Source organism: Myripristis murdjan, chromosome 11 (assembly GCF_902150065.1).
Source record: "Myripristis murdjan chromosome 11, fMyrMur1.1, whole genome shotgun sequence".
Taxonomy (NCBI): domain Eukaryota; kingdom Metazoa; phylum Chordata; class Actinopteri; order Holocentriformes; family Holocentridae; genus Myripristis; species Myripristis murdjan.
The window spans coordinates 1,310,586-1,323,965 of record NC_043990.1 but is presented as its reverse complement, the minus strand read 5'-3'; the positions used below and the strand labels follow the sequence as shown (position 1 = coordinate 1,323,965).

General features: G+C 42.8%; 2 protein-coding genes across 2 annotated transcripts; both read right to left on the bottom strand.

Annotated features, from left to right (window-relative positions):
• Positions 1–275: 275 nt before the first annotated feature.
• LOC115367776 (tripartite motif-containing protein 35-like) lies at positions 276–1,832 on the bottom strand. Its single transcript, XM_030063692.1, has one exon. The coding sequence runs from the start codon at positions 1,830–1,832 to the stop codon at positions 429–431; it is 1,404 nt and encodes a 467-aa protein (XP_029919552.1). The 3' UTR covers positions 276–428.
• A 1,343-nt stretch (positions 1,833–3,175) lies between these two features.
• On the bottom strand, positions 3,176–5,825 carry LOC115367774 (E3 ubiquitin-protein ligase TRIM39-like). The gene is made up of 2 exons (XM_030063690.1): positions 3,524–5,825; positions 3,176–3,414 (listed from the first exon to the last, which is right to left on the bottom strand). The coding sequence occupies exon 1, from the start codon at positions 5,542–5,544 to the stop codon at positions 3,976–3,978; it is 1,569 nt and encodes a 522-aa protein (XP_029919550.1). The 5' UTR covers positions 5,545–5,825; the 3' UTR covers positions 3,176–3,414; positions 3,524–3,975.
• Positions 5,826–13,380: the final 7,555 nt, after the last annotated feature.

Below are 13,380 nucleotides of genomic sequence, written 5' to 3'. Positions count from 1 at the left end.
TCACAGGGGACAGAAATTCTGAGAACAGAAAGAAGAGGAACAAAAAATAAACTGAATCCAACTCAGATAAGACAGACTCAAATTTTAGCCAAGCTCTAAACACAAAGAAAATTAATTTTAACAAAGTAGACCTTGTCTGCTTTGGGGTAAACTTAAGTTATTGAAAAGGTATCACAGATGGTAAATACAGATTCACATAAATTCATTTTCCACCTGAAATTGCCCCCATCACCCTGACAACTACATCATTATGATAATCAGGACAATAACTTGATGACACAGTTTATGATGTTCACCAACAGATTCCAGTGATTTACAAATCAGACAGATCAGTGTTGCCTGAAGAATCCTAAAAATGAGCACCCTAAAGAAATTAACAGTGATACCTGTAATACATGACATCTAATTCATCATCATCATCATCATCGTCATCTGTATTTGTGCTGTTGCAGTGTGACAGAGACCTTTGCTGGTAAAATATTTAGAGGGACGTCTCCCTCAATGTCAAAGTAAGGAAACAGCTTCTCAGTGAAAGTGTGTGTGAAGGTGTGTATGTGTGTGTTGGTATCAGGGTCAGAGAAGGTCAGCTGTCCTCTGTTCCAGTCCAGATGAACTCTGATCCTCTGGAGCTTCTTCTTCAGTGTGAGACTAGTGCGTTGATGTGGGCAATGTGCTGCATAGTAACCATAATGTAACCATACCACCCATAATCCATCCAACAAGTCTCCTTTCCTGGGCATAGACTCTTCTATCAAACCTGCAAACCAAGCTGGATTGTCTCCAACCTCGACATCCCAGCTGTGAGTCCCGGAGGTGAAGCCCTCAGATCCCAGCACAGAGTTGTAGTTGGTAACCCTCTCTGGGTTGTCAGGAACTTTCTGTCTCTGTCCTCGTCTCACGCTGGTCAGATCTTTAGACAGGACAAGTCCTGGATCAGCAGTGTTGGGGTCCAGAACCACAGGAGCGTAGGAGACCACGTCCTTCATCTTGTCCCAGACGGTGAAGCTCAGGTTGCCCAGGTGTTTGGCCTCGTCTATCAGAGCTCCTGAGGGCAGCTGTGGATCCTCCAGCAGGGGGCGCTGGACTCTCTCCACTGTAGCCTTGTAGCTGAGCAGGAATGAGACGTCTTCAGCTCTCAGCTCCTTCTCTATGGCTCTGATTGTGTCTGAAAGGGCTGCTATCTCTCTGCTCAGAGCCTCTGTCTTCTCCTTCATCGTCCGACTCTTCTGCTCCTCTTCCTCCCTCAGAGCGCCGATCCTGGCCTCCTCTTCCCCTTGGAGAAACTGGTGAAGCTTCTTAAACTCCTCCTTAATCTGCCTCTCTGTGCGTCGGGCCTGGACCTTAATGTGCTCTGCTGTTTCATCACAGTTTGCTTTAACTTTATTAAAACGTTTCAGTTTCTCCAGGAAGGGCTTCAGGGATTCCCGAAGTTCCTTCTTGTGGTTTCGTGCAGCTTCGTTGACGGGTCTGAATCTGTGGTCGGTGTGAGTTTCTGAATGCAGACAGACGACACACACTGGCTGCTGATGGTCCAGACAGAAGAGCTTGAGTTTCTCAGAGTGCAGACTGCAGAGGAGCTCTGACCCTGCTGAAGCTCTCTGGTCTCTCTGCAGTAAGAAGGCCTCACACAGGTTCTTCAACACAAGGTTACGAGGCGGATCACTCTTTGAAGATCTTCTCTTACAGACTGGACAGTCTTTTGTTGGTTTCTCTGTCCACCAGCTCTGCAGACAGGCTCTACAGAAGCTGTGGCTGCATGACAGGACCACAGGATCTTTAAAGACGTCCTGGCAGACAGGACAGCAGAGATCCTCCTCTGATCTAGAAGCCATTTTATCTCTGAGATAAAAACTCACCAGGCAGACAGTTCAAACAGGAAGTCAGACGTGGCACCACTCCCTGCTATGCAAAGTTCCCTGAAAGTTACTTTCACTTTGAGTATTTGTGCTCCTCTACTCAGTGTTTTGGTCACAGCAGGTTAAAGTGGTATTCCAGTATTCCAGTGTTCCCAGTATTCCTCCTGTTGTTCTTCCCTCAGTGGAAGTTGTGGGTTTGTTCTGAAGGTGAATCTTGTTGTCCGTCTCTCAGTGTGTGTGTGTGTGTGTGTGTGTGTGTTTTCTCCGTGGGTGAATGACAGCCTGTTTCCTGGTTTGTTTGAGTTCAGTCAGAGTGGGCGGAGCTTTGTCAGACCAGCTGCTCAGCTTTGCTTTGTGGGTATTGTAGTCTAGTGTGTGATTTTGGGTTACTGACTGAGTGATTGATTGGTTGATTGATGGACATATGGATGGATCAGTCAGCAGATCATAGATGTAGATAATTTCACAGATATTGATACATTAAATGATGAACAAGATGGAACAATGGTAATGAGAGTTATTCTTTTTCTTTTGGTTTCATAAGTTTTGTTTGTTCAGTGGGCTGTTGGTTCAGCTTTCACACACCAGGTTTTAGGCTGCAACAGCATCTTGTCTTGGGAATTATTTATGATGCCACTCTGACAACCAATGAAGAACAAGACAAAAATATCTTTACATTGTATTGTGACACATTAAATAAAAAGTGTTCAGGCAGAGACACACAGGAACGAAATGCTCCACAAGGTGCAACGAACAGAAGATTTCACTCCTTCTTTACAGAGCGATCAGATCACTTCCCAATCCCTTATCTATCTGCTTTGCCAGTCCACAAACTAAAGTTAATCACAGCATAGGCCATAAATTACTAACGATTAAAAGTAAGAAAACATCATATATAATTATATGTATCAACTGTTACACCTTCACGATCTCGAGTGCTGTGCAGCTGAAGGAGATCAATGACAAACTAGACCCTCAAAGCCAGCGCCACACCAGCGAGGCTTCTGAAAGAGGTGGAGTGGGGGAGGATTTCCAGGAGGACATGGAGGATATCGAGGCCTAGTCAGCTTTACATCTATTAACCTACCCTGCGTCATTTTATTTTGTTTAAGCATATCTATTAACAATATTCAGTTATGGGTATTCACAAGAACACAGGGTTGAGCATTATTTGTTATGGATATCTGTCATCATAAATGAAATTGCTTCATTTTTATCAGCAGATGTAGATGAAAATACAGAGTTAGTTTGGATTCCGATTTAAATTTATTCCAATTTAGATTTTATTCAGTTTATTTATATTTATTGCTGGGTTTACTGTTCAGTTCTGTTAAAAAGGGACACAACAGGAATAGGACCAAAATGCAGACGGAGGCAAGGCAGCGGTTAAGGAGTTTATTTCTGAGGAGGTGGATATGGTTTGAGGAGGTGATGAAGCCGGGAGTGGAAGGCGATGAAAGGGCTGCTGGATGTGGAGGTGGCAGGGAAGGCAGGTGGCAGGAGTGGCTGAGAGACAAGGCAGGTGTGGGTCTGGTGAGGCAGCGAGCAGGCAGGACTTCTGGAAGGAGCACAGAGGAGTTTACTATGAATGGCGAGAAAACACACAAGGAAGGCTACTAGAAATTCTAGTCTCAAAGAAACAGGTATCAGCCAGAGCATTCGTTTACCACTGGGTTAACGTCAACGATCTGGCGATGAGTGGAAAGTGAGCCGGGGTTTTAAACTGTAGGTAGTTGATGACTGATGGAATGCAGCTGTGAACCAACAGCTGCCACCGCCTGCGCCGGAACCCACCTGCTGGAGATTAGGAGAAAGACACACAGAGAAACACAAAACACAGAGGATGCTGCTAGCGAGCACTACAAGTTCTGTGTATTTCAGGGGGTTTTTTTTGGCGTTCAGATGCTGCACGGAACAAATCTTGGCATCTTTCAGTATAAATGACACTGAATATTTACTGTGAGGTTCTGTGTACTATAACTTTAAACATGAAGAATTTCACTTTTTTAGCATTCAGTAATGATAATCAGAAGAAAACAGTTTTTTGCAAAAGCAAACAAAAAAAACATAAAACATGTATCAATTGTTTTTGTTTTTGTTTTTGTTTTTTTTACAAAAATTATTCTAAAATCGCAAATGTTAGGCCACAACATTCCCAAAAAGCCAGAACGCTGGAGGAACTGGTATTGTCATCACCCTCAGCATCATTACCATTGCCACCATCAGCCAAATCTCTCACATTAACATTACTGTTGGTGGCATCATCATCATCATCATCATCATCATCATCATCATCATCATCATCATCATCACTGTACTGTTCTGGTAAGATGTTCAGAGGCACTTCATTTCCAGTGCTAAACATTGGAAACAGCTTCTCAGTGAAAGTGTGTGTGAAGGTGTGTATGTGTGTGTTAGTGTCAGGATCAGAGAAGGTCAGCTGTCCTCTGTTCCAGTCCAGATGGACTCTGATCCTCTGGATGTTGTAGCCCAGTGAGAGAGCGGTGTCTGGATTTGATGGGGAAAATGACATGTACTGATCATCAAAGAATTCTATTCCCCATAATCCAGACTCTACATTTTCCTTCCTCCAGACAGATTCTGACAAAACACCCAGCTCCCAGTCTGTATTGTCTCCAACCTCCACGTCCCAGCTGTGAGTCCCTGAGCTGAAGCCCTCAGATCCCAGGACAGCCATGAAGCGGTCAAACCTCTCTAGGTTGTCAGGAAGTTTCCGTCCCACTCCTCGTCTCACACTGGTCAGATCTTCAGACAGGACGAGGTCTGTGTTGGCGGTGTTGGGGTCCAGAACCACAGGAGTGTAGGAGACCACGTCCTTCATCTTGTCCCAGACGCTGAAGCTCAGGTTGCCCAGGTGTTTGGCCTCGTCTATCAGAGCTCCTGAGAGCAGCTGTGGATCCTCCAGCAGGGGGCGCTGGACTCTCTCCACTGTAGCCTTGTAGTTGAGCAGGAATGAGACGTCTTCAGCTCTCAGCTCCTTCTCTGTGGCTCTGATTGTGTCTGAAAGGGCTGCTATCTCTCTGCTCAGAGCCTCCGTCTTCTCCTTCATCGTCCGACTCTTCTGCTCCTCTTCCTCCCTCAGAGCGGCCATCCTGGCCTCCTCTTCCTCTTGGAGAAACTGGTGAAGCTTCTTAAACTCCTCCTTAATCTGCCTCTCTGTGCGTCGGGCCTGGACCTTAATGTGCGCTGCTGTTTCATCACAGTTTGCTTTAACTTTATTAAAGAGCTCCAGTTTCTCCTGTAAGGGCTTCAGGGATTCCTGAAGTTCCTTCTTGTGGTTTCGTGCAGCTTCGTTGACAGGTTTGAATCTGTGGTTGGTGTGAGTTTCTGAATCTCGACAGACGAGACACACTGGCTGCTGATGGTCCAGACAGAAGAGCTTGAGTTTCTCAGAGTGCAGACTGCAGAGGAGCTCTGGCCCTGCTGAAGCTCTCTGGTCTCTCTGCAGTAAGAAGGCCTCACACAGGTTCTTCAACACCAGGTTCCGAGGCGGATCACTCTTTGAAGATCTTCTCTTACAAACTGGGCAGTCTTTTGTTGGTTTCTCTGTCCACCAGCTCTGCAGACAGGCTCTACAGAAACTGTGGCTGCATGACAGGACCACAGGATCTTTGAAAACATCATGGCAAACAGGACAGCAGAGATCCTCCTCTGAGCTGGAAGCCATTTTGTCTCTGAGGGAAGATAAAAACTCACCAGTCAGACAGTTCAAACAGGAAGTCAGTCAGTCAGTCGTGACACCACCTCGTCCTCTCGAATGTTCCCTGAAAGTAACCTTGTCTAATGACTGTTGGTTCTTCTAAAACTCACATTCAGTGTTCAGAGTCAGCAGCAGGTTTAAGTTGCGGTATTCCACTGTTCCCAGTATTCCCAGTATTCCCAACATTCCTACCAAGCTGTCCTTGGTGTAAGTTGTGGGTTTGTTTGTAGGTGATTCTCATTAGCTGTTTCTCTGTATGTCTGAGTGTCTTCTTACTGAGCAGAGGAAGAATAATAACTTTTATTTCCTTGTTTTTTGTTTTTTTTTTTGGGCGGAGCTTTGTCAGGTCATTTCTCCTAAATGCTCACCTGTTCACTGCGACTGTTCAGGTTGAACTTCATTCCACGGCGTTGCACTCGCTCTCTCTGACACACATTCATATGTTCGGTATTTCTGACTGACAGAGGCTTGCAGCTGGCAGTCAACAGAGAGAAGTCATCAGCTGGCCTCCGAGATGAGGGCAGCAGATTTTTTATTTTTTCATTTTTATATATTTTTATTAAACATACATTGACATCAAATTATTAAGCATTCTTCAGTGAAAGTAGAACAATGACTCTCGAGTGTTTTGCAGTGTGTATTTATTGTGTTTATCCTGCCATTTTGCTTGTTTACTCCCTCCCCTGGCACATGTGCACATATGATAAAATGTTGAAGTTTCTAAACCAAAAATACTTTTCATATTGACATTTCAACTTGTATGTGGCTCTGGACTGGTTCATCTCCTATTTGTCTAATAGATCATTTTCTGTTATGCTTGGAGATGCCTCCTCCTCTTGTGCTTCTCTTGTTTGTGGTGTCCCCCAGGGGTCTGTTCTGGGTCCTCTTTTATTCACTGTTTACATGTTACCAGGGGCGGACTGGGACAAAAAATCAGCCCGGGCATTTTGGACCCGACCGGCCCACCACATTCGATAACGCACACCTTTCCGGTCTTTTTGCTCTCTTAAATGTGTATAACAACTGTGCAACTCTTTAAAACCATAATGCCATGCAATTAGTTAGCTGTCATCAGCAGTGTTGGGCACGTTACTTTGAAAAAGTAATTAATCATAGTTACTAGTTACTTCTACTAAAAAGTAATTAATTACCAGGAAAAGTAACTATTACGTTACTTTTTAAAAAATTGTTCAAATATGTCAAATTACTTGGCTGCCCCAATCATACTGGCCTATAGTACTATAGTGGAACAATAAAATACAATAGATGAATAGGAACTGAACTTTTTTATTCTATTGAACAGGCTACAACTGGCCAACACCTTTTGGGCATCTATTTCAGATCAGTAAGTGCAGGTGCCTATCAACATGAATGGAGAATGAGCCCAAACTGCACATAGGAAGGTCATGGCGACAAACAAAGTATACCACACAAATCCTTTAAATCTGAATCTGATTCGATTGGTATATATATCTCCCCATAAAGTTAGAACAAGGCATTAAAAAAGGCAAAAAACAAACAAACAACAACAACAACAACAAAAACCCAAAACAACGGAAATTGGCTTTCTTATTTACACAAAACAAGGCAAAATAATAATAATAATAATAATAATAATAATAATAATGATAATAATAATTTAGCACCTGGGTTACAAATTCACAAAGAGTACAGAAATGAAAATTACAGAAACCCTAAATGCCACTGTGTGTGTCATCTAGCCAGTGACAGGCAGAATGATAAGAATCACTTCACTGTCATGGTTAACAACAAAGTAAGGTAGGCTAATAAAGTAAAATCCACCTTTTGTCCGGGTGGGGAATTGAACCGAAGATCTCCTGCACGGCAGACGGGGGCACTATCCGCTCTACCATCGGGAATTGTGTTCCTCTGGCATTGTTTGGGCCTGTTCTTCATTCATATTGATAAATTACGAAAAAGCGGAAAAAGTCCGATCGGTTTGAAAATTGACAGCCGCTTTTTTTTCTCGCAGTTTCTCTGCGCCACTTTTGCATTTTCTCTCCTGAGATAACGTTCGACCCGCGTTGCACTGCACACCGGCGCACCGAGCCACAGGCTCGTGATCTGATTGGGCCAGCCCCGTGTCAGTGAAGAAAAATAACCAATGGGCCGCAGAGCAGCGTGTCTCAGGGGCCGGCCCGGTGATTAGTAAACAAACTCTTGCAATGACTTTATTTACCGAAATCATTATGCAGGCGGGACCAAACTGCGCAAAAGGGGTTGTTTAGCAATGTGATTGGGCCAGCCCAGTGTCAATCGGGCCGCTGATCTACTGATCTTACGGTCAGCTATTTCAATAATAATAATAATAATAAAAAAAAAAAAAAAGTGTCGGGGGACTGTCGGCCCACTTAGCACATCGGCCAGTCCACCCCTGCATGTTACCCCTGGGGCAAATCGTGCATGGTTATGGTATCAATTTTCACTGCTACATGGACGATACCCAGCTCTATGTCCTGTTAAAACCTGGTTCCTCTGTTGTTTCGCACATTTTGTCTGTCTGAAGTTAAAAATTGGATGTCAAAAAAATTTCTTAAGCTGAACGACTCCAAAACAAAAGTAATCACAACTACTCCCTCCGGCCCCAGAACTAGCAACATAAACAATCTCTCCTCCAGTCTGGGTGCCCTATCAAACAATGTTTGTACAGAGGCCTGTAATCTAGGAGTCATCTTTGATTCTGAATTGACTTTTGATGATCAGGTGACTAAAGTAATGCAGTCCTGCTTTGCACACCTCCGACAAGTCTCTAAAATCAGGTCATTCCTCTCTCCAGCAGATTTAGAAAAGGTCAGCCATGCATTCATCACTTCCAGACTTGACTATTGCAAACTGACCATGAGTTCAACCATGAGTTTTTATAACCTTAACCATGACAACAAACATTTTTCCAACCTTAACCAAGTAGTTTTAATGTCTAAAGCTAACATCAGCTAATGGGCTGCTCTACCTGCTAAGAAACATCGAGATTTCAGCGTATCCATGGTTTGCAGAAACATAAAAAGTCAACGGAAATTGGCTTTCTTATTTACACAGCATTTTAGAAAGGGATAACTGCCAAACGAGGGCAAATAATCTTAATTTTAAGGTGCATGTAAACACTGATCTGGTTATCTATGTGGTGATGACTCATGATACACGCAGCATCTTTAATGAAGCCGGCTCTCACAGTGACAGAATATATTCCAGGGCGGTAAATTATACACTGATTATACATTACAGCTGGATCTGTCAGGTTTAGTTTAAGCACTGGGTGGTGTGTGTGTGTGTGTGTGTGTGGGAGGGGGTTTACCACGGCTCCAGGGAGACCAGTGACTTCAGCTCTGTTCCCACACACACGATTTCAGTCTGATAACATTTTTATGATGCATTTATTCATTCATTATTTCATGATATATTCAGGAGCATCAGTAAAGGAAGGCACGCTTAGAAAATTCCAGTAATGAACAACCAGCTGTACATCTCCTTTTGGTATCATGCCTGTGTGTGTGTGTGTGTGTGTGTATGTGTGTGTGTGTGTGTGTGTGTGTGTGTGTGTGTGTGTGTGCGCGCGCGTATGTGTGTGTGCAAACAACCTGAAAAACAACTTTTCATATGAGCATCGGAGCCAAGTTTGTCTGTTACCCCCACCACACACACACACACACACACACACACACACACAGCTCTGTCTGTCAGCAACACACCGTGTTCTTCTGCTTCCAATCTCACACACCTTGCTCTTACACACACACACACACACACACACACACCCTGTCTCTGGGTTCCTGTTTATTGAGTTTCCTTAGCTACCTCACTTCCTGTAGCTGTCAGAGTCCATTTCCTGTCCGGCCAGTTGGTGCACACAGACCAATCTCTCTCTCTCTCTCTCTCTCACACTCTCTCTCTCTCTCTCTCTCACACACACACACACACACACACACACACACACACAGGGAAAGCAGTTCCCGGTGAGGACAAGGCTGAGTGAGGTGCAGCATGTCTTCTCTCCCTGTAAATCCAACAAACTTTAATTCGTATGAAGTACAGCAGGTAAAAAGCTTTGGTAGTAATTAATATTGTTAACATTAGAAATGGCTTTAAAAAGTTGAATGAAATAAAAAGAAATTGTGATAATGTCATTGACAGTCTCTGTAAAATAAAGAATAAACTGGTGTCAATATGAGATGTAGAGGCATGTCAGAGAACAGAAGAACAGGAAATACAGTAAAGTCACATGTAGTTTCTACTTTGTGCAGCTGCTGACTCACAGATATAATGGAGGTGGATGGGGCTTCATTGACATCCATGTATTTTATATCTCATAAACTATACATGTCATCATTATGAGAATGAGTAGGTTTAATCAGAATGCTATACTGAGCTTTTGGGAAGTTTCACTGAATTTCTACTGTATGCAGTTGCTGACTTATAAATACAATGGAAGTGGATGGGGTTATTTGAATATTCCACATTTTCACATTTTATAATCTTTGCATTTTGATTTTGATGATTTGGTCTCCTCTCTCTGTGGTCTTCCTTCTCAAGATGTCCTCCCTTTTTCCTTCTTTCATCTCTATGTTTTTTGGGAAGTTTTTTCATGAGGATGAAGATTGAGATTGAGATTGTAAAACAGAGTTTGGACTCTGAATAAACCTTATGTTGACTTGTAAAGTACCTTCATGCTCCCCAGAGGATGAAGGCTGTCAGCTTTTGTGACCTTTCCTGTAGCGCCACCCTCAGGCCAAAAAGTAAAAGCCAGAGCGGCAGCAGTAGTGGAGGGGCCTGCACTAGTTTTTTTTTTTTTTTTTTTTTTTTTGTCAGGCTGTGGCTCATTCTCATTATTTTAAACACAATATACAACATTTTAAGTGCGATACACAATGTTTTTGAGCACAACACCCATTCTTTGTATAGTATTTATTTTAGTTTCATATATGCTGGATGTGTGCTTGTTGTGTGTCTTTAATTGTCTCATTAACTGCACTGACGAGGAGTAGCGCATCCAATTTTGCTGTACGTGTACAATAACAATAAAGACTTTCTATTGCTATTCTATTCTACTCAGCTTCATACTCACTATCAGTATTTTTAAAATATTCCTAAATCTCTCCCTCTCTGAGCTCCTCCTCCCCCGCTCAGCTCCTCTCCACAGGTTTGTTGGGTCTCTTGTCTTGCCTCTGTGCCTCTGAGGAATCCAGCCTGTTTATTATTCTGCTCATCCCAGAATAAACAGTGTGAACGGCGTGAACTGTGAGTGCATTACGAGGCTGTTGGAGGTTGGAGGTCAGCGAGTCTGCTGGGGCGACACAGGGTCTCTTCCTTTATGCCTCATTCCAGTTACCGACAAGAGCGATGCTGACATGCTGCCTAAAACTAAAGCAAACAAAGTGTTAGCTCGTAAATATTTCATGGAGCAAATCATCCTCGTGTTAAGTAAGAACGGGTGGTGGGGGGGCGGTTTAATGCATCATCAATTACCTGGATATTCCTGGATACTCGTCACCTCTCTGAAATGACTCTGCCTCTGTGCCGGGGGTCCGTCTGTCTGTCCTCAGGCTTTCCTCTTCTTCCTCCCTTTGTTTCTTTTGCAGCTCTGAGTTCTCTGGTGGTTTTTCATGTTTATATAAACCAGAGTTGTTGCCACAGTAGCGAGCAGCCGTCTTACACACACTGCAGTTCGTAGACGAGGGATGAAGTTGTGCTTAAGTGTTGGAACAGAGCTCCAGAGCTGCTGTTTTACCACGTGCATAAAGATGTTAGAACATGCAGAAACATGCTGGGATAAGTTTGCAAAGATTCACAAAAAAAAATTAAATGATAAATGTATCTGAAGAAGAGTTTTCAACAATGCAGGGCGGCTTGACTCTTGAGGAGGAGGAGCTGTCTAACAGGTTCCTGGTTTGACCCTTGGCACCTCCCGAGAGTGTGTTGAAGTGTCCTTGAGCAAGAACTCCTAACTGCTCCTGATTGGAGCAGGAAAGCAGGCAGGACGTTTACATGTACACTAATTTTCCACTGCACAGGATTTTCCATTAGGATATTCTGAATTCTGCATTTTTCTGAATGTATTTTTTTCTGAGTAAGACACAGGATACGCTGGTATTATTTGGGTTACATATTTGTTCACAGCACATTCAGAAAACTTTGCAAGGACAGGGGAAGATGCATTCACAAAATAAAAGCCCACTTTTCTGGTGGCAATAACAATATGAAAGACTTGGATATCAACAGGTTGCCATGTCGTCCCGGACGAGCCCCCAGTTTGTCATGGCCGGCTCAAAACCATGACAAACAACGGGCACATAAGGAGTTAAAGTCCCCATGAAATGACCTCACATGGCCTCTACTTCCTGTAAAACAGAGCATCTTAAACAGTGACATCATCATCCTGCACCAGTGGCTGTAAATTAAAAATTCAAACAATAAAACCTTCACAAATTTTTAAATGTCCTCTCTCATCCACCACTTGGATATCAACAGGTTGCCATGTGATCCCAGACGAGCCCCCAGTTTTGTCATGGCCAAGGAGTTAAAAACAGCAGTAAGAAGAAATGACCTGCTAAAGACTGAGAGGCTGGATCATAATGATTTTATTACAATTAAAAAACAAATGTACCTTTGACAAGATGATCATGCTAACACTGAAAATGAGCCGTGGCCCTCGTGTTTTGGACAAAAACCTCCACCGTCGGCATTAAATCTGAATAGTTTTGTTCCAACATGTTTTCATTTTCAAAAGAAACAAAACAAAAACTTTCATCTAAACAGAATCATTCATGTTTTTCAAATATTGACTAATGGATTTCAGGTGGCACAGTTCTTTTTTTTTTTTTTTTTTTTTCGGATATCGTTCTTCTCAATGAAACTATACACATTAATTCATTTTTAAGTTGCATTACAGCAAACTATAACAAAAGCTTTCTCTTGTGTTATGCTCTCAAAACTGTCCCAAAAAACCCCAGATTTCCCAAACTGACACGTTAGAAATACTGACAGTGTTTATTGATCTTGTTGTCCAAAAATTACATGACAGAAGTCTAATAAAAATCAGATTGTTCATGACCTCAGGCTGTGAAATGACCCAAATGAACCTCTTCCTGTTGTCTTACAGAGAAGAGGATCAAAGTTTGACCACCAACTCTTGAAATATTTAGGAAACATATTTATATGTTACATGTTTGTATGTTTTTTCTTTTTTATTCCACAGAAACAGTTTCTGGGCAGAAGACACTGTCATTATGAAACAGTTAAATTTCCCATCCAGCCATTTATCAATAATTTCTCTTTGTCCATATTACATATTTAAAAGTTTCTTCCATAACAAAACATCCTTATGCCTTAAAAGGTCTTGGATGTATCGCTACACTTTGCCTTCATTAAGTATGCACAGGTCTATGAATATGCAAATAGGCCCCGCCCACCACCCGCCTGCTGGCTTGTAACCAGAGCTCTGCTCACACAACCAGGACGTCTTGTCCACCACAGCCACGAATATTGTGCCATATTTTAACATCTAAACACACCAAGCGAATCTCTTAGTTGCACTAACATTGTTCATGTGACGCAGCCGTTTCCAGTAGGTCTTGAAAAAAAAATTTAAAAACAAATTGTAGTACTCTTTACACCGCTGATATTTACTTACTTACTACTGTATTCAGCTGAGGACTTATCGGAGAGTTTTAAGTAGATTTTGGGAAACTGAGGACTGTGAAGGATCCAACAGTACTCTGACAAAAAAAGGGTTTTTAGGAGGAGGCCCGAGTGACTGGGCTCGAGCTTCCTGCCTGTTTTCAGCTGTTT

Coding starts and splice junctions, on each gene's coding strand:
- LOC115367776 (XM_030063692.1), bottom strand. CDS start 1,832: ATGGCTTCTAGATCAGAGGAGGATCTCTGCTGTCCTGTCTGCCAGGAC.
- LOC115367774 (XM_030063690.1), bottom strand. CDS start 5,544: ATGGCTTCCAGCTCAGAGGAGGATCTCTGCTGTCCTGTTTGCCATGAT.